The sequence below is a fragment of the Montipora foliosa genome, chromosome 9 (genome assembly GCF_036669935.1).
Source record: "Montipora foliosa isolate CH-2021 chromosome 9, ASM3666993v2, whole genome shotgun sequence".
Classification (NCBI taxonomy): Eukaryota; Metazoa; Cnidaria; class Anthozoa; order Scleractinia; family Acroporidae; genus Montipora; species Montipora foliosa.
Window position 1 is genome coordinate 41,201,910 of NC_090877.1, and position 18,881 is coordinate 41,220,790.

Below are 18,881 nucleotides of genomic sequence, written 5' to 3' on the forward strand. Positions count from 1 at the left end.
TGAAAAAATCTGAGGATGATTGTTTGATCGCCACAGAAAGCAAAATGGGATGGCTAATATCCGGCCCTATCTCGAAAGAATTTGAAAGCGATCATACAAACGCAATGCTATCGCTCGAAATACACGAAGACGAAGGAGAAAAACTAGACGAGATTTTAACTAAGTTCTGGGAGATAAGCTCGGTTCCCAAAACCAATAAAGATAACGGTAACGCCGTCCACGCAAAGTTTTACAAATCTATACAATTTAACAAGGACTCTGGCAGGTATACAGTAACACCCCCATGGCGGGACAATGCAGAGGATCTACCGTCCAACTTTGCACTCTCAAAGAAGAGATTAGTTAACCTTCAATGCAGTCTAAACAAACGAGATCCAGAACTAATCAGCAAATATGACGAGCAACTGCAAAGCCAAGTGAAACAAGGATTTATCGAAGTCGCAAACGACCCATCAATACACTCAGGACAATTGCACTATATACCACATTTCCCCGTATTCAAGGCTGATAGCTCGACCACAAAAATGCGTATAGTCTACGACGCGTCCGCGAAGAATTCACCCACAGCATTAAGTCTCAATGATTGCCTACATACAGGTCCCAATCTAATGCAGGAACTACCAAAAATACTGTTGACTTTCCGAATTAACCAGATAGCTTTCGCCGCAGACATAGAAAAAGCTTTCTTGCAAATTGAAGTAAACGAAGAAGACAGAGATGCTACAAGGTTTCTGTGGCTCAAGGATCCAGCTCTACCAGTTAACCACCCAGACAATATAATAACGTACAGGTTCCGCGTGGTATTATTCGGTGCAGCACCACCACCATTCCGTTTAAATGCAACCATTCAATACCACCTAAACAGAAAGAACGACTGGATATCTAACGACCTCAAAACCTCCATTTATATGGATAACGTATTATCGGGAACGAGTACCCCTCAACAGGCGATAGAGTACTACACATCATCAAGACAATATTTCAAAGAGGCTGGTATGAATCTCAGACAATGGACCAGCAATGACGACACCATAAACAAGATAGCATCCCAAGACGGAGCGTGTGCAGAAGCCATTACCAAGGTCTTGGGACTGGTCTGGAATTCTAATACCGACACATTATCACTATCGCTAGATAAGCTAATTCAAGAAATCCACGCGCTACAATCCACAACCAAACGTTCCGTATTAAGTCTATCTTCTAAACTGTTTGATCCACTCGGTTTTGTTGAACCAGTTTCAGCAAAAGGTAAAATAATGATGCAAGAACTATGGAAGATGAAAATACCACGGGATACGGAACTCCCACAAACCTACAGAGAAAAATGGTTAAAATGGCTAAGTGAAATCAAAGAACTCACTTCCCTACCAATTCCTAGACAATACCTCAATAACGATAACGAAAAGGCACAACTCCACATCTTCTGCGACAGCAGTCAGCTAGCGTACGGAGCGGTAGCTTACCTCAGAGGAACAACAACCAACACCTGCAGCTTTGTCATGTCAAAAAGCAAGGTAGCCCCTCTCAAACAACACACTCTGCCAAGACTAGAATTGCTTGCTGCCTTGCTGGGAGCTGAACTATGGGAATTTCTATCACAGACCTTACAACCCAGGCTGATAATAACAGAATACTACATGTGGAGTGATTCTCAAATCGTATTAGCATGGATAAAATCCTCCAAACCCCTTCAACAACAATTTATTCGGACTCGAGTCGCGAAGATTAAAGACAAGACCAGTAGTTCCCATTGGGAATATTGCCCTACAGCTTCTAATCCAGCGGACCTATTGACCAGAGAAATGGACAGTCGAACATTTCTCTCTAAAACGACAAGTTGGTTTAACTCTTTTTCCTACTTTCCCAACCGCGAGAAAACCGCGGTAAATCAGCCATCGCCAAAAAATGTTTTTTTTTTTCTCAAAAAATATTTAAAGTTAGGGGGAAAAAATTACATCATTTTAAAGCTAAGAAAATAAGCTTTCCAACAGCATATAACTTATTTACAGACAAATAAAACATTTTATAAAAGCGAAAGTTGAACGAAAAAAATTAAGAAAAATAACAGTAAAATATGTTTTCCAGGCAAAATTTGGTCATTTTAGCGTTGATTACGACTTTTTGGATGCTAAACTAAAATTTTCTGCAATTTATCTGCTTTCTTGGATATAAATTCGACCAAAAACTGATGAGGCACGAATATTTTTAGATTTTTAGGAATAATAGATAACGTGGATTCAATGCGTAATGTGATAATACGATAAAAGTGTCAAATTTGCGACCCATCGCTAACGGCAACGGAAGCGATCGCATTACGAATAATTAACCTCTGTTGCCAAAAGCCACCCAAATAACCGGTCAGTGTAAAACGCAGACTGCAGACCTGGGATAAAATGCAGACTGAGTGTAAAATGCAGACTGCAGACTGCGGGTTAATAAAATAATAATGAAGAAAGAGTTATAAGAGTGTTAGTAGCCGTTTGTACTTTCACACTGAAACCCTAACACAGCTCCCATCGCTTTGGTTGCCCCACCGCATGTTTTAAATCCGGATTTTCATCGAACTCTGTGAGAATTGAAGCTTTTTGAATCCTTGTTGTTGTTGGAAAAAGGATAGTTTCGTTAAGTGAGTTGCTTTTAGGCAAAGAAGTCACAACGCCGTAATTCAACTGTCCATTTTGCCGCACTGAACAAAGTAATCGAGTAATTATCCAGTAACTCAATTTATTTTGACACGCATGGCTACAATACCAATTAACAAAGACAGAGATAACGTGGATTTTGCAACCATTTAACGTTTCAATTCAGTTGGCTTAAGCCAGTATGACTGAGGTGTAAAAATTTCTTATTAGGATCCTTTCATTCGCTTTCGTGTACGTTATGTTTATCCTTTAGTTCACAAGTTCGTTTGTTTTGCATCTGGAAGATGTAATTTTCAATTATAACCTCTCCCTAGGGGTTATCGCGCATAGCTTAACCAATGAAATCCCCGCGTCCTAATTGCTCGGAATACATGAAATTCGTTGTGCATTTCGTTGCACCGAAAAAAGACAACCGAGATTATTCAGGTATTCGAAGTAATAATTGTTGGTTTTTCGATCGATTTCCCTCGATGTACCGGTCTGACAAATAATTTGGAACATTGCAATGCATGTGGAAGCGCAAAAACAAAGCACAGATGATTTCAACGCGTACGATCGCATCCCCAAAAGGTGCAGCGACCTGCAGTCATGAATAATGTGAGTTGTTGACAGATGTAAAACAGGATTGTCTTTCAAACGAGATGCTTCCGTGAAGCATACCCTGGGTTGCCTGTGGTACGTGTTACAGAAAATCAGAAGGCACTGAATTGTGTGGTATTGAAATACAGCATTCCAGTCTCCGAAGAATAACAAATAAACGAGAAGCGAGAAACATTGGCTTCTGGGCTGACATGTTGATAATTTTCAAGTTCCCTCACAACTTCTTTTCACCACAAGTGTGCCCTCTGAGCATCTGACAGCTTTGTAATACTAAAATTCACTGACGTTAATCCCTTTCAGGCGGGGTTAGTGTCAGGATGGGAGACCAAAACAATAAACCCCTCATCAAACAGAAGCATCTGACCGAAAATACTATTAATGCTAACAAATGCGAATTCAGCAAGGTACAGATTCTGTTAGCTTGCTTTATGCAAAACAAATATTGATGCAAAAGCAAATAACTATTGATACACAGTTTTTAGAAAGAGCAGAACGAAGTTTCCGGGACGGTCGATCGAGAATAAAATATTTACGACATGAAAACAACATTAATTTTGAACCGTGAATATAGAATATAAAAAGTTACGATCAGCGACAAACATTTTGGGAGACTTTTGCTACGTTCAAATAAATCGCAAAATCGAAAGTGACATGCCGGAATTCAGCGGGCGCCGTGATTAAGTTACCGCGGCATGTTTACTCGCCAAACAGTGAAGTATCTGTGTCAAATGATGGCAAGATACCGGGTTTTTGAGAGTTTCTTTTTCTGTCAAGTGTTATAAAGTTTGACAATGAAATGAGCGAAGTCAAAACAAAGATCACAATCGCCCAACTCTTGTTTATGCAAAGTCAAAATTTACTCTCCAAGACGCGTACGACGTTATTTATCACCAGGTAATTCCATCATTTTCGAAATAGCAGCTACTTTATTATTCATCTGCGTCACAATTTTTCACTGATTTTGGGGCTCATTTTGTTGAAACTCAAGCACACTTCCAACAGGCCTGTGAACCCTTCCTGCTTAGAGGAATACTAAAAAACTTCTCCCATATCACATTTCAACCTTAAGCTCGAAAATTCAATACACAACATGATATTATAATTTACAAAGGCAGAAAATACCACAGAATCCTTTTCCAGCGAAAATTTTATTGAAACAAACAACATATTTGCTCTTAGAGGCGAAAACCTCTTCCTATTTCATTGCGTGCGTGGAGACAAGAAACTCAATCGTGTCAAATTACCATGTACTTCAAAAAAAATATAAAATATAAAAAACAGCTCACTTTGATTTCGTCTCGACGGGCAATAGATTGTTGTCGAAGTCCATTACTCGTCGCTTTTGAGATTCCTGCCTAGTTTATCCAACTGACTTTCCATTATTGAGCTCCATAAGGGTATATTTTGTTTAAGGATCCACTAAAACGCCATTCGCGTTACATGACTTTCGACGCCATTGCAGGCTAAGTTAATGATTCTACTGTGTCCACCAGAGAAATCTACGCAGTTCCACTACCCTCTCGATCCTAAGAAAATACGCGCAGAAGGCTCTATGCACAAAGACACCACTTACCAGGGGAGTGGCAGGCAAGACTTTTACCGACACGGAAAAAAATACTAAAAAAAAAAAACGGAAATCTACCTATTTTCCGACTGGGTTTGCCATAGGGCAACCCAGTAACAATCTTTATTTTATCCTTATGACTCGTTTTTTTATTATTAATATTTATTTTACCCTCAGTCTGCATTTTACCCCCGGTCTGCAGTCTGCAGTCTGCGTTTTACACTGACCACCCAAATAACCGATTTTTCGACGGAAAATTCATCCCAGAGGATAAAACTTTTCACTGGACATAAAGGTAAATATGTTCGAGCGAAAGCGAAAACAAGCGAATATTTTGACGGAAAACACAATAATGTGAGATCAAAGGAACATGTGGTGAAGACACGCAATTGCGGCATCGCTTCGACAATAATCTTACCTTTTCAGCGATTTTAACGCTTGAAATTCTATTCAATCCACCTTGGTCTAGTCTTTGAATTCACTATTATCGCTGCCCTGCGAATCTTCAGTGTTCTACATAACAGCACATTTGGTAAAAGACGGCTCGACAGGCGACAGATTGTTGTCGATGTTGTCGCCTGTCTTGTTCAGTATCCAATTGATTTGCCATTATTGAGCTTCATAAGGGTATATTTTGTTCAAAGATCCACTAAAACGCCATTTGCGCTACATGACTTTCGACGCCATTGCCGGTTAAGTTAATCGTTATAATGTGTCCACCAGAGAAAGCTACGCATTTCCCACTACCCTCTCAATCCTAAGAAAATACGCGCAGCAGGGCTCTATGCACAAAGACACCACTTAGCAGGGGAGTGACAGGCAAGACTTTTACCGACACGGAAAAAAATAAAGAAAAGAAAAAAAAGAAAAACTAGACACTCCGTGAGGGTACACTGGGTTGCCTGTGGTACGTGCACTGTTCCAGAATTTTTTTTTCAAGTTGGGGGGTCAATCCGATACGCTCAAGTATCGGAATTGTAAGATTCGTAGCGCAGCGCCCTTTTCATCGATCGCGCTGAAATTTGGCGTGTTTACTGGGGAGATATATCCTCAGTTTCCCTGAAAATCTCGGCTTTCTAGCTTTCATTACGCCTACATGACGTCCATTCTAATTCAGGCAATTTGAGCCGATGCGATGACCAAATTTTCAATCGATCGCGGAGCTCTCGCGAAGCGGTTTTTCTAAAGTTTTTCAACCAAAAAATTACACTACAGGCTTCGGAATAGATAAAGAAAAGGATTTGTGGTTCATTGGATGGGATTTCAAGCGTTAAAATCGCTGAAAAGGTAAGATTAATTATTTAGCGAAACAATTGCGTGTTTGTGAGCACATGTCCTTTGATCTCACAGAATTGTGTTTTTCCTCAAAATGTTCGCTTGTTTTCGCTTTCGCTCGCACATATTTACCTTTATTACATGTCCAGTGAATAGTTTTATCCTCTGGGATGAATTTTCCGTCGAAAAATCGGTTATTTGGGTGGTTTTTTGCAGACAGATGTTCATTATTCGTAATGCGATCGCTTCCGTTGCCGTTAGCAACGGGTCGCAAATTTGACTTGTCATCACCTCCTTGCATACGGAACCCGCGCCCGCAGTGCGCGCGGCAGTCAAAACTGTGCTATCCTGTCAATCATTTGCCCTTTCACCGGAAACAGTGCATTTCGGTTGTGCGTGTCGATCTACCCCCGTCGAAAGGAAGCGATTAAAGTCTTTATTCGCGAAGTTAACTCAAATAAATACATTATCAATACGGTTTTGCCGTCTTCTTACACTTGATTCGAAAATACCTGCCTGAATTCGTCTTAGATTAGTTAGAAAAAGCACAAATAAAAGCCAAAGCACAACAGCTTACGTTCGAATTCTGCTTGCCGACAACCCAAGTTTGTTGACAAAAAAATTGCCGCAAAATGTCTTAAATGGTTTTCTGGCTCTCTATTAATAGCGCTCACGTGCATTTTAAATGGAGTATCGGGAAAGAAAAATTGTCAAGCTGATATTTGTTTCGTATAAACATACCTTTTCAAGTAGCGAAAATTTGTATAAGCACTACAAAACTTTTACTAACCATTGCCCGAAGGAACACCTTTGAGAAGCTGCAAGGAAGCCGCTGATGAATTTTGCACAAAAACCTCGGCCCCTAACACCGGAAAGCCAGACTTGGAAAGTTTTTCAGCGGAAGGCTCACTAAAGAAGAGTTACTAGAGCTTGCCCTCCCACAGGTCGCCAGAAAGGTGCAAACAAGCTGATTCATGTCTGAAAAGAGTAAGGTCTAGAAGGTGCAGTCAAATTTTGTTTCTTGTATTGAGCAAACATTTATTCAAAACTTTTCCCTCACTCCCAAATAAGAACTTGCTGTCTTGCAATTCTACAGTGAATTACTATTAGGCCAATACGAGAATCAACATCAAAGAGGCACTCCCAGGGGTTTGAGGGAAGAAGAGAACATGGCTTATTTGAACTGGGGAACAGAGAAACAATATCAAAATATTTTAGGGAACAAGGGAAGAAAACCAATATTTAAATTTTAGGGATCAAAAGGCTGGGAACAAGTTTCAAAGTAATTTGGGGAACAAGGAAACACAAGAAAATATCTAAAGGGAACAAGGACTCCTCTCCCCAGGAGGCCCTCATCAAATGTTCTGCCTCTATCCAACAGCTCAAACAAGCTATTCCAACAATTTTTGAATGACCAACAGGAAAAGAAGACTCTCTAAGATAAACAAATTATTTATAATAATTATCACTTTAGCATGCGAAACAATGCTCAGATGCTTATGAGCACCCTCATGCCCATGTTTGTAAAAAAGCACCATGAAATATTTCTTGCGGCTGGTTTAGGCATTGTTTCATCTTTCAACATCGAGCAAAACCAAATCAACTCCATTCTCAGAGGGCACTGGGGAAAGAGGCTAGAAGAAAAAACTTGCATTAATCCAATTCTTCCAAGGTAATCTTTACAGAATAAGATTGTTGAAGGAACACTTTTGAGTGCCAACCTTAAGCCTTTTAAAACAAGCGCAAACAATATTAATAGTCTTTAAATTCACAAAATGTCAAACAGCACATTTTATTCTCATATTCAATTAGCTTAGGCCGCAATATTCCTTAAAACTATGCAGAAATATTTACCACAAAATGTGGAACATTTCCTGCCTATCTAAATATGCTGCAAAAGGGCTCCAAAAAGCAACCAGTTAAGTTTTTAGATAAAGATACACAATACCTAAAAAATAAATTATTTGAAGTGATCAAGACATTGAATAACCAAGCAATAAATAAATGGCAGCAATGTATGTTAGGTTCACAAAAAGGGAAAAAAATATTCCTCAACTGATGTTTCAATATGCATATTTTAAATTAATTTTCTATCAACAACTCAAGAGACTGACTTTTCACTGGCATTGATTTACATTTCCATGATAAGTTTTAAAGTGAATCTGGCAACCACAGTGCCCTATGAAATTGGAAATAACTTAAACAAACTCTTTAAACTAACATTTTACAAGGGACACCATTGTTAATGCCCTGCGAAGAACAAAGAATAAATTGAAAAAAGAGTTGGTCTGGAGTTTATCCACAATGGACAGTTAGTGGCTGCATTCACCAATGTAGAGAACAAAAACATCAAGTTTCTTCTCAAGCAACCAGGTGTTCAAGGAGCTATTCAATTTCCAAAGAACTATGGTAGTGTACAACAGTACCAGGGTGAATTTGGGTACGTGGCCTGGAACTGAAACTTGTGGAGCCAAACAACTTGTTGAGCTTAGTACTTAAACTGGGCAGATAATTATGTCTACAAATATTGTCTATTCAACGAACAGTTTCTCCTAATTTTGTGTACCATTCACTTGTTGGTTCCTTAATTAAAAAAATCGCTAATTCAATTAAGGATTCAAGTCCTTTCAAATCATCCAAGTTACTTTGCGCCACCAGGAACAAACGAAAAAATACAAGCAATGAAGACAAACTGCTCAAAAATGCACGACTCCCTTTGAAACAGCAAAACGGGCCGGGGATCCTGAAGTCACTAAAAAGTCCTGCATGCTACGTGGATGTTTGCAGAACGATCGCAAGTTGTAATCACTAAAACAAAACTCCACTCCAGATCTGATAGATGATGGTCGTGCAAGACTCGCCAAGCACGTGGAACACCCAACAGGATTGTTTGCATGTTGTTTGGCACAGCAGATGAACGAAAAATTGTTCCCCTGACTATTAAGTTCCAACCCGATAAGACCAATCTTGCCCAAATACAACAACAACTTGGGCAGCAGGCAAGCTCATCACAAGCCATCGAAGTTGGCATAAAGCAGCATAGCGCTTCACCTGAAGTTCGATCATGATGGACACAAACAAGAGCTGAAAAAACTTCATATGGTCAGACGGCCAAATGCGATTGACCCAACACTCATTAGAGCGGCTCAGTTATCGGACATCAAAGTGCTGAACAAACCAAAGGATTTCGTCGTAAAAATGTTCACTCAGCAACGTCTTCTTCCTCCACAGAGTAAAGTTCAAAGGCGATCCTGGTTTTTAATCACATGCTAGACCAATTCATAAACTGGATAAAGTGGATTGGCAAATTGATTGCCAGAACAATGCGTCATTTCTGTCCCGCTGAGTTCAAAGAAGCGACGGTCAAGGGAGTCACAAGAGAAGGCTGAGCGAATGTCCACCGATCTAACCAATCCGAATGTAAACAATTGGCGTGACGTCAAATAGCACAAGGATAGCACAGTTTTTCCCGCTCGCTGAATTCTGATTGGTCAGTTTAAATTTCAGTAGCTCTCGCCGTATGCAAGGCTTATCACATTACGCATTGATCGCTAATCCGATTATCTCAAAAAAATCCAAAAATATTCGTGCCTCATCAGTTTTCGGTCAAATTTATGTCCAAGAAAGCTGATAAAATGAAGAACATTTCTCTCGGTCATTAAAAAATTCGTAATTGACCTTAAAATGCCCAAATTTGTGTTGAAAACTAATTTTAGACCATTTTAATGTTATTTTTGTTAAATTTTTTTACTTCAACTTTCGTTTTTATAAAATATTGTAGTTCTATGTATAAAAGTTATATGTTTTTGGAAAGCTTATTTTCATAGCTTTAAAATGATGTATTTTTTTCCTCCTAACAGAAAATACTTTTTGAGAAAAAAAACATTTTTTTGTGATGACTGACTTTTGCCAGGAAATTCCTGGAAATTCCAAAATAGAAAAAGAGTTAAGACCATTTAAGGGGTAACCCAGAAGTCATACCAGCAGAGGCCCTTTGGCTTACAGGTCCTCACACGTTCGTACGACGAAACAGATCCTTTTCTGAGGTTAAAAACCTGGCTACCGGCCTATTAATCAATCATTTGTCAGAAAGAAGAAATTCCTGTCCTCTTTAGAAAAAATAGACACGCAGTGCTTATGTGTGGTAGTGAAGTAACACAGCGATTTATTCCACATAAAATGTCAACTGAGCTGTGTGTTGTCTTCCAGGAGATTCAAGTTGTCCTTGTGTAGTATGTAGCTCTAACAGTGCACGATATTGTTTTGGTATTGTCTATCATTGTAGTGCCATGGTAGGAGTCTTGGGTAAATAGCCTGAGAAGACATGTGGTTACTAGCAAAGTACTGAACCCAGAATCGAAAGATTGGAGAAAATAAATGGGAAGTGAAAAACATTGGCTTCTGGGCCCCCACATGTTGATAATTTTCAAGCTCTCTCACAACTTCTTTCACCACAAGTTTAAGCGTGCCCTCTGAGAATCTGACAGCTTTGTAATACTAAAGTTTACTAAAGTTAAGCCCTGTTTAGTGTCTGGATGGGTGACCTCAAACATATACCCCTTGGTAAAACAGAAGCATTGGACCGAAAATACTATTAACGCTAACAAATGCATGCGAACTCAGTAAGGCACAGATTTTGTTAGCTTGCTTTATGCAAAAACAAATATTGATGCAAAAGTAAATTGATACACAGTTTTTAGAAAGAGCAGAAGGAATTTTTTTTTTTGTTTTTGTTTTTGTTTTTTTTTTAATTAATCAATTTATTTATTCCACACACACACACACAAAAAACAAACAACTTACTTACAGGATAGACATATTTACATATTTACAGTTAAACAGTATACATTGCTTCCCATACTGAAAAGGAAATCAAAGCATTAAAGTTTACGGGCTGTCGGTAGCAAAGCTGTTGTGAAAAGGCGATGAAGGATTTGTTGGTTTAGGGACTTATCAAAGTAAAAGAAGCAAGAAAAAAGAACGGTTTTCTAAATTAAAGTTTTCAGTAGTTCCCACTTCGTTTGTAAGGTGTCCGCACCCTTTTGTTCAAATAGATAGGTCGACTTAAGACATCTGAAAAAGCCTTCTACCTTTGGTAGCGTTTTATTGTTTTTACAAATCCAGATATAATGTCTTGCTAACAGGAGGCAAAAATCCATTTGACAATGATTTTTGGAGGAGTCTGCATCAAACCTAATGCTATAAGACAATTGAATTGGTAGTTTTCTGGAATAATCTGAGACGAAATAAAGCGTTGTATTAAGAAGGTCCAAAAAGCGGTCACTCTGAGACAGGACCAAAAGAGGTGACTAAGTTTTTCTGGTTCATCTTTGCAAAAGGAGCAGTTTGGGTCGTCTTGTAGCCCGATTTTAACTAAGAATTCGTTAGTGAGCAGAAGGAAGTTTCCAGGACGGTCGCTCGAGAATAACATATTTACGACATGAAAGCAACATTAATTTTGAAGCGTGAATAAAGAATATAAAAAGTTACAATCAGCGACAAACATTTTGAGAGATTTTTGCCACGTTCAATTGTGTTATTAGGGACTTAAAGCAAGGACTACGTAAGTGTCTAGTACGGTGACCGGAAGTCATATTTTTTCCCGCGACACGTACGTGGCCTGGGGCCCGTTTCTCGAAAGTCCCGAAAACTTTTCGGGCCCGAAAAGCCATTTGTGAAAGTGCCAGCCGCTTGATTTGGAAAGCCGATCTTTTGACATGTTTTCAAGGTAACAAAAAGAAAAGTGACTGTGAAGTTTGACGACTTAAATCCTCTCCGTTCTTGAGATACTAAGGGAATTGTGACACCCGAAAATAGCCCGTAAAGTTTCGGGACTTTCGAGAAACAGGCCCCTGGTTTCTAGCCGTAGAACGCTTCCCGAATACGTAGGAGATTATGGCGGGCCGTAGTGGAAAGTACGTAAGTGTTTTGTTGTACTTGATATGCTTAATAAGTTAGTGTTTCAACCCAAATGGCAAGCTACAGGCATTTTATCCATTTTTGATCACCTTTGGTGATTTCCAAGAAAAATATTTGTCAATTTTGAGCTGAAAATGTGGTAACAGCAGCATCAATCCCAAACAACGTGTTTTAGCGAGGTAAAGCTTTATCAGCTTTCACCACTTGTTTTACGATTTTTGTGAGCTTATACACTTCTTGCCGCGGCTTTTCACATATCTTTCTCAAGAGGAAAGTACTTTAACAATTTAAACTCCTGCTTATACATGTATCAGCATTTGAATGAGGAACGTGAGTTTAAGTGGAGCCTAATGTATAATTTTGTTGCTTTTAGGCGCATGGAATGGAGTCTGGAAAATGATGTTGTGTTGTGCACAGAAATAAGGGTTCGTGAACCCTATAAATTTAAAAAGTGCAGCAATGAAAGGGGTAAGATTTGGACCGAGATTGCATCGACGCTTAACAGTAACGAAGAAGTCAAATTTCATGTCACTCAGAGAGGCGTCCGTGAAAGATACGAAGGACTCAAAGCAAAATATTTGGAAAAGATCAAAGGCGAGGAGAAAGCTAGTGGAATTTCCCCTGAAGTCACAGAGCTCGATAAGCTGTTGGAAGAAATAGTTGAGAAGGAAAGTTTGGCAGAATCGTCGAGAGAAAGCGACTCGACTATCAAGAAAAACGAGGAAGAGCGTAAGGTCGCAGAGGATTTGCGGAAGACCGCTATGGAGAGTATGGGCGAAACAAAGAAAAGATCAATGGAGAGTGAAGGGGGCGATATCAGTGTCAAGCGAAAGCGAAGAAGTGGCAGTGATGCAGTCGAATATTTACGTGAACGGGCGGAGAAAGAGATAAAAATTAGGGAGGAGGAGCTTGCACTCAGAAAACAGAAGCAAGACCAGGAGGCCAGCAAACAATCTCAACTGTTTCAACAACAAAATGAGATGTTGAAGGCAATGAAGGAACAGCAGATTCAAATGCAAAATATCCAAGCTATGATGTTGCAACAACAGCAGCAGCAGACAGCTGCGTTGATGTCGATGTTGGGGAGATTCATACCAAAACAGTGATGACCACCTCCTCCACCACCCGCTCCTCCATCCCTGTGGATCCTTCCCTTTTGTTCATATGTTCGGTTTAACTTCTTACATTAATGTGCACCATTGAATTTTGTTTTATTAGTTAAAGTTGATAATGTTTTAGAGAAAAGCATTCACCACAGGTTGAGTTTCTTCACTCTGGATTATAATATTCAGATGTTCTCACCAAACACCTCTCTGTTGGTTGGACCTTGTTACTTATGCCTGTTGAACAAGTAGCATCACGTGTTGAAATATTCAGCATAAACAATGTGACCATTTTGTTGGTCAGTGCTGTCTTCCTAGGGCATCATGCATAGTTCCCGTTTCTTGTGTGGCAAACAACCCAAATTGTATTTTTGAATTACCCATCACAGGCCTGTTTCTGACTACAAAGGATTGAAACTACTCTTGAAGCACTGAGAACAGAACACTGTCAAACATTTTGAACACTGTCAAACATTTGTTAATCACCTGTTTGATTATCAGTCGAAGAAATGCTGTGGCCATTACCAAAGAGGAATGTAAGCAGAATGCTCAAGAAATGTTGTAATTTGTGCTCTGATCCCTTTTGTACAAAGGGACTTAAAATATTGAAATTTATTGTTCATTAACACTATGTCATGATTACCGCAGAATTCAATGAGAGTCTTGTTAGCACTGAAAGTCATAAATTACTCATGCAAAATTGAGAGTAGTTACTCAAGCAAGACACGATATTGTGAGTGTCCAATCAGTGCTTAAATTTGGGCTGCCAGTGACCAATCAGATTTGACAATTTTTGTCACAATTACGAATCAATTACTTGAATAATCACTAAAAGGCGACTTTAGTGGTTTCCTTTCTACACCAGTTCCTGATCGTTTTTCCTTCCACACTTTGCTGATCACCCTGTGGGGGTAAGGGTAGGAAAATGGGAGGGGGGTCTGCCTCTGAATACGTAAATACCCATGGACCACAGTTTTTACCCAGCTATTTACCCTCAACACAACTTTTGAACCTAAAACCCTATGGTATGCTTGTTATGAAGTGCTCAATCCTCAAGAAGAGCCCTCCTCAGATTTAGTTGTAATAGAGCACAATGTACATTCTCATTATAACCAGTGCAGAAACAGGGTGACCACACCCAGGGGTTGATTCTTCTGAAACTCTTGCTTTTGTTGACTTAAATCTTAATTCGTGCCAAATGCTTGCTCCTCTCTTCACCAATGGTCAGTTGGAAGGAAAAGGTCAGACCTTGCCCATCACCCACTGTCCTGCTCAACCCCTTTTTTAGCTCCACACTTGAGTCTGGTTAACAAAAACAGTTAATTAAAATAATCAAAAATTGATGGAGGCTCCAGAGAAAAGTAATTTGAAGTACTGTTGCCATATAGGCAAGTAAGTGCATTCCTCAGAAGAGCACATACTATGTACATTTTACCGACACTGCTGAGTTGGACCTTGAGGTTTTTCTTAAAATCAAGAAACTTAAAATAATTTGAAATGTCTCCAAACAGCCATTCCACTGAACATCTGACGGCACTCATGGCTGAATTGAATGCTTCCATTTGGACGGTGAGGGCAGCATTACGGAAAGGTGCCTGGAGATGAATGCGTAGTGGATAGGCTGGATCACCAAAAACACACATGGGCTGGACAGCAGGAGAAAACGCATAACGCTCAAGCTGTCTCAAAAGACCAGAATCGGCCAGCATACCTGCGTCGTGTTTCCTCCCTTCTGAAATGTTAAAAGGGGTTCAATATGAAAATGAAGTCCTTAATTCTCAGTTTAGTTTTGTCATAGCCCAAAAAATAAATGATAACATACCTACAGGTCCATACAAATTTCCAATCAGGCCATTCGGTAAAGCAATGGATTGGTATTTAAGGGAATGCACACGTTTATGGCCATTGTATAGAACACGCTGGTGTCTCCCAGGTCTGCAAACAGGACGAACGGTGCCGTCTATAAAACCAAAGCAATTCTGGAGTGGTGAACCTTTTCTGGAAATGGACTGTGCATACTCTTCAAGTGCTTGCGCACTTAACAAAGCTGGGTTCCAGTCAGTTAGCAAATGTCCATGAGTATCGTATATGTAGTCCAGAACTGTATTAGTTACCATACTAAGAACTGGAACAGGCCTACCGAAACGCGAAATCATGTCCGAGTAGCGACAAGGGTATGCAAAACGTCTGAGTAGCATACACAACCCCTCCATACCGTCTATTTTGCTTCGCTGCTGACAATGAAATGTTGCTGGTATTTGCAAAGCCTCTCCAAGGGTCTCCAAATCTTTCTTTTCAACGCGAAACTCCGCCAAACATTCATCGTCTTCCATGTCATCAAAGTGAAAATCGCCATAAGAAGAGTGTGGAAAAATCAAGTTGGCTGGCTGATATTCCTCGTAGAGAACTAAAAATTCTTCTTCAGAAATAAAATTAGAACCGTGCGAAAGAAGGAGCAAATCTCTTATTTCTCGAAACGAGGGCATGGCACTTAACAAACTATCGAGAAAGATTATAAACTTCCGTACTACGCGACTTGCTTAATGTACACAAGAGCTTTGAATTTTGGCGGGATTCTACGTACTCGTTCCATTTTTCCGCGGCTAAAACTCTCCGTACTAGACACTTACGTAGTCCTTGCTTAAAGTCCCTATTGTACTTTTGATTGCACAAATAAATCGCAAAATCAAAAGTGACATCGCCGGAATTCAGCGGGCGCCGTGATTAAGTTACCGCGGCATGTTTTATACTCGCCAAACAGTGAAGCATTGTGTCAAATGATGGCAAGATACCGGGTTTTCGTAAGTTTCTTTTTCTGTCAAGTGTTATAAAGTTTGACAACTGATGAATGAGCGAAGTCAAAACAAAGATCACAATCGCCCAAACACTTGAGGGTTGACCATTAGGTGGGTTCATACTAGCGGACTAAGGATACCTTAAGTACACTTGAGCCCTACTTCAGATGTGAACGGCCTTAATTTCAGCTCAAGTAGCCTACTTTGTGGCCATGGTAACTCATTGCCTTCAAAGAAGCCGAAGTACACTCTCAAGTCTAGTTCAGACCATCCTTACGAGCTTACTTATCTACTATCAAAACACATTCCGGAAACGGACGTCACTCAAGCATGTTGTGCGGCGGGAAATTGATTGACAACACGATTACCTTGAAAGCATACTTTGAATTCTAAATATGAACGCTCATCACGGTAAGTAAACATGGACGATCTTAAGTATACTTGAGCTCGGGTATACTTAAGGTGTACTTATTCCGCTGGTATGAACCCACCTATTGTTTCTGCTAAGTCAAAAATTTACTCTCCAAGACAAGGTTATTTATAACCAGGTAATTCTATCATTTTGGAAATAGCAGGTACTTTATTATTCATCGGCGTCACAATTTTTTGCTGATTTGGAGCTCATTTTGTTGAAACTCAAACACGCTTCCAACAGACCTGTTTATTTTCGTGAGCAATACTAAAAATATCCTCCCGTATCACATTTCAACCTTAAGCTCGAAAATTCAATACACAACATGATATGATAATTCACAAAGGCAGAAAATATCACGGAATCCTTTTCCAGCGAAACATTTTATTGAAACAAACAACATACGATGCACTACAACGCCATCCTCGTTGCAATGACTTTCGACGCCATTGCTGGTTAACGAGAATAACAAATTCACGAGGCAGAATGTGATCATGACTAAAACACCACACAAGTACATACGGGTAACATACGAGTAACATACGAGTAACATACGGAACATACGGATACATACGAATACATACGACTAACATACGACTAACATACGACTAACATACGACTAACATACGGATACATACGACTAACATACGGATACATACGAATACATACGAGTAATACGAATGTTTTTCTCATAAAGGAAGCTCTAATTATAGGCCTTGCAGGCATTTTTCACGTCAGCAAACACGTACCCGGCTCAGTTTGAGGGGGGAGGGAGGGGATGTTGATCAACCCCCCAAGGCTTTCGTTAAATTTAGTCACAGTAAAATAAATTCACATGGAGTGCAAAACCCTTAGCTTGCGCTACAAGATGACAATATATTTTGGATGTCGCTTATGTCGTGTGACGTCATCAGATTCGCCATCTTGATTTCACTATTTCAGCTTAAGTTGCCTATGATAAATCAGTGCAAAAAATCAGTGCAAAATCAAGCCAGAAAGCTTAAATGGGGTAAAAGATTATGACAGACCTGCTCTGACTTCCTTACGTGTCTTAAATGTAAACTGGCCTGACAGTCATAATCATCTACGAGAGCAACATCCAAAATATACTGTCATCTTGTTGCGCAAGCTAAAGGCGACGAAATACGAGATACAAAAACCCTAAACTTGGCGCGCAACATTATTTCGTTGCAAGTTTGGGTCGATTTGTCCCGTTTTTCACCTTGCATGATCAACTTGTCGCGCAACAAAAACATTTGTTGCGGGTTGAAGAAAGTTATTGCGAAAAGTAGAGCGCAGATCTACTCTGAGCAACAAATTTTGGCTTTGTTGCTCGTTTTTCCGAACAATTTTTTGAAACAAACAACATATTTGCTATTAGACGCAAAAACCCCTTCCTATTTCATTACGTGCGTGAAGTGAAATAACTCAATCGTGTCAAATATGCGCAATATTACAACAAACTAAACTTTCAGGATCAAACCGTTTTCATGCCTTTTCCTTGAATAATGAAGCACAAAATAGACGACAAGCTTTCTTTCAAATAATTCTTGGCTGTCACATTTCCAATTATTTTTTTTACCTGTAGACTGTGCAGAGCTGATCACAGATCCACTTAAGGTGTTCGATTCCTTCTCTGTCTTTGTTGAACCCATAAGTTACCAGAGAATTTTCCATTTGGTTTCAGTGTTCTACATAACAGCACACTTCGTAAAATATATTAGAAATACATCTCACTTTGATTTCGGCTCGACGGGCAATAGATTGTTGTCGAAGTCCATTACTCGTCGCTTTTAACTGAAATTCCACCGCCTCTCTTGTTCAATATCCAATTGAGTTGCCATTATTGAGCTTCATAAGGGTATATTTTGTTTAAAGATCCACTAAAACGCCATTCACGTTACATGACTTTCGACGCCATTGCAGGTTAAGTTAATGATTCTACTGTGTCCACCAGAGAAATCTACGCATTTCCACTACCCTCTCGATCCTAAGAAAATACACGCAGAAGGCTCTATGCACAATGACACCACTTACCAGGGGAGTGACAGGCAAGACTTTTACCGACACGGAAAATAAAACGGAGAAATCTACCGATTTTCCGACTGGGATTGCCTACGGCAACCCAGTAAAAAGAAAACAAACAAACTAAACGCAGACCTCGACTGGGTTTGCCATACTGGCAACCCAGTAAAAATACATCGTGCAAAAGATTATCTGATAAGAGCAGTGTCATTGCGTGTGAGGAATGGCAGAGAATTGTCAAGACCAATTGAAAAGTTATAGCCACTAGAGATACATTCAGATGAAAAGGAAGAGTTGACTATTCAGACATCACTCAACAAAGAGCATGAAATTTGTCTCGATAAGCAAACCCGTCCTAAGCGAGCAGCAGCACAATTTGCAGCTCAGAAAATCAAGAAACTGTCCCATTAATGTTTCCTAAAAACCGTATCTATTTTCTTCTAAGATATCTATGACAGTCATCTCATCTCGGCCGCCCGGGAGGGTGTTAAAAATATAATGTGCTTATTAATTGGTGTGAGTAATAGAGCACTAATTGTGTAAGGA

The 18,881-nt window shown here is 39.6% G+C and overlaps 1 protein-coding gene across 1 annotated transcript; it reads right to left on the minus strand.

Moving 5' to 3' along the window:
• Positions 1 to 14,058: 14,058 nt before the first annotated feature.
• LOC137971216 (uncharacterized) lies at positions 14,059 to 15,785 on the minus strand. Its single transcript, XM_068817989.1, has 2 exons — positions 14,926 to 15,785; positions 14,059 to 14,835 (listed from the first exon to the last, which is right to left on the minus strand). The coding sequence occupies exons 1-2, from the start codon at positions 15,587 to 15,589 to the stop codon at positions 14,423 to 14,425; spliced, it is 1,077 nt and encodes a 358-aa protein (XP_068674090.1). The 5' UTR covers positions 15,590 to 15,785; the 3' UTR covers positions 14,059 to 14,422.
• Positions 15,786 to 18,881: the final 3,096 nt, after the last annotated feature.

Bases quoted from the DNA above. Each gene is read 5' to 3' on its own strand.
- LOC137971216 (XM_068817989.1), bottom strand. From the start codon at position 15,589: ATGCCCTCGTTTCGAGAAATAAGAGATTTGCTCCTTCTTTCGCACGGT. The intron at 14,836-14,925 runs GTATGTTATCAT...TTAACATTTCAG, and splicing joins AAATTTGTATGGACCTGTAG to AAGGGAGGAAACACGACGCA.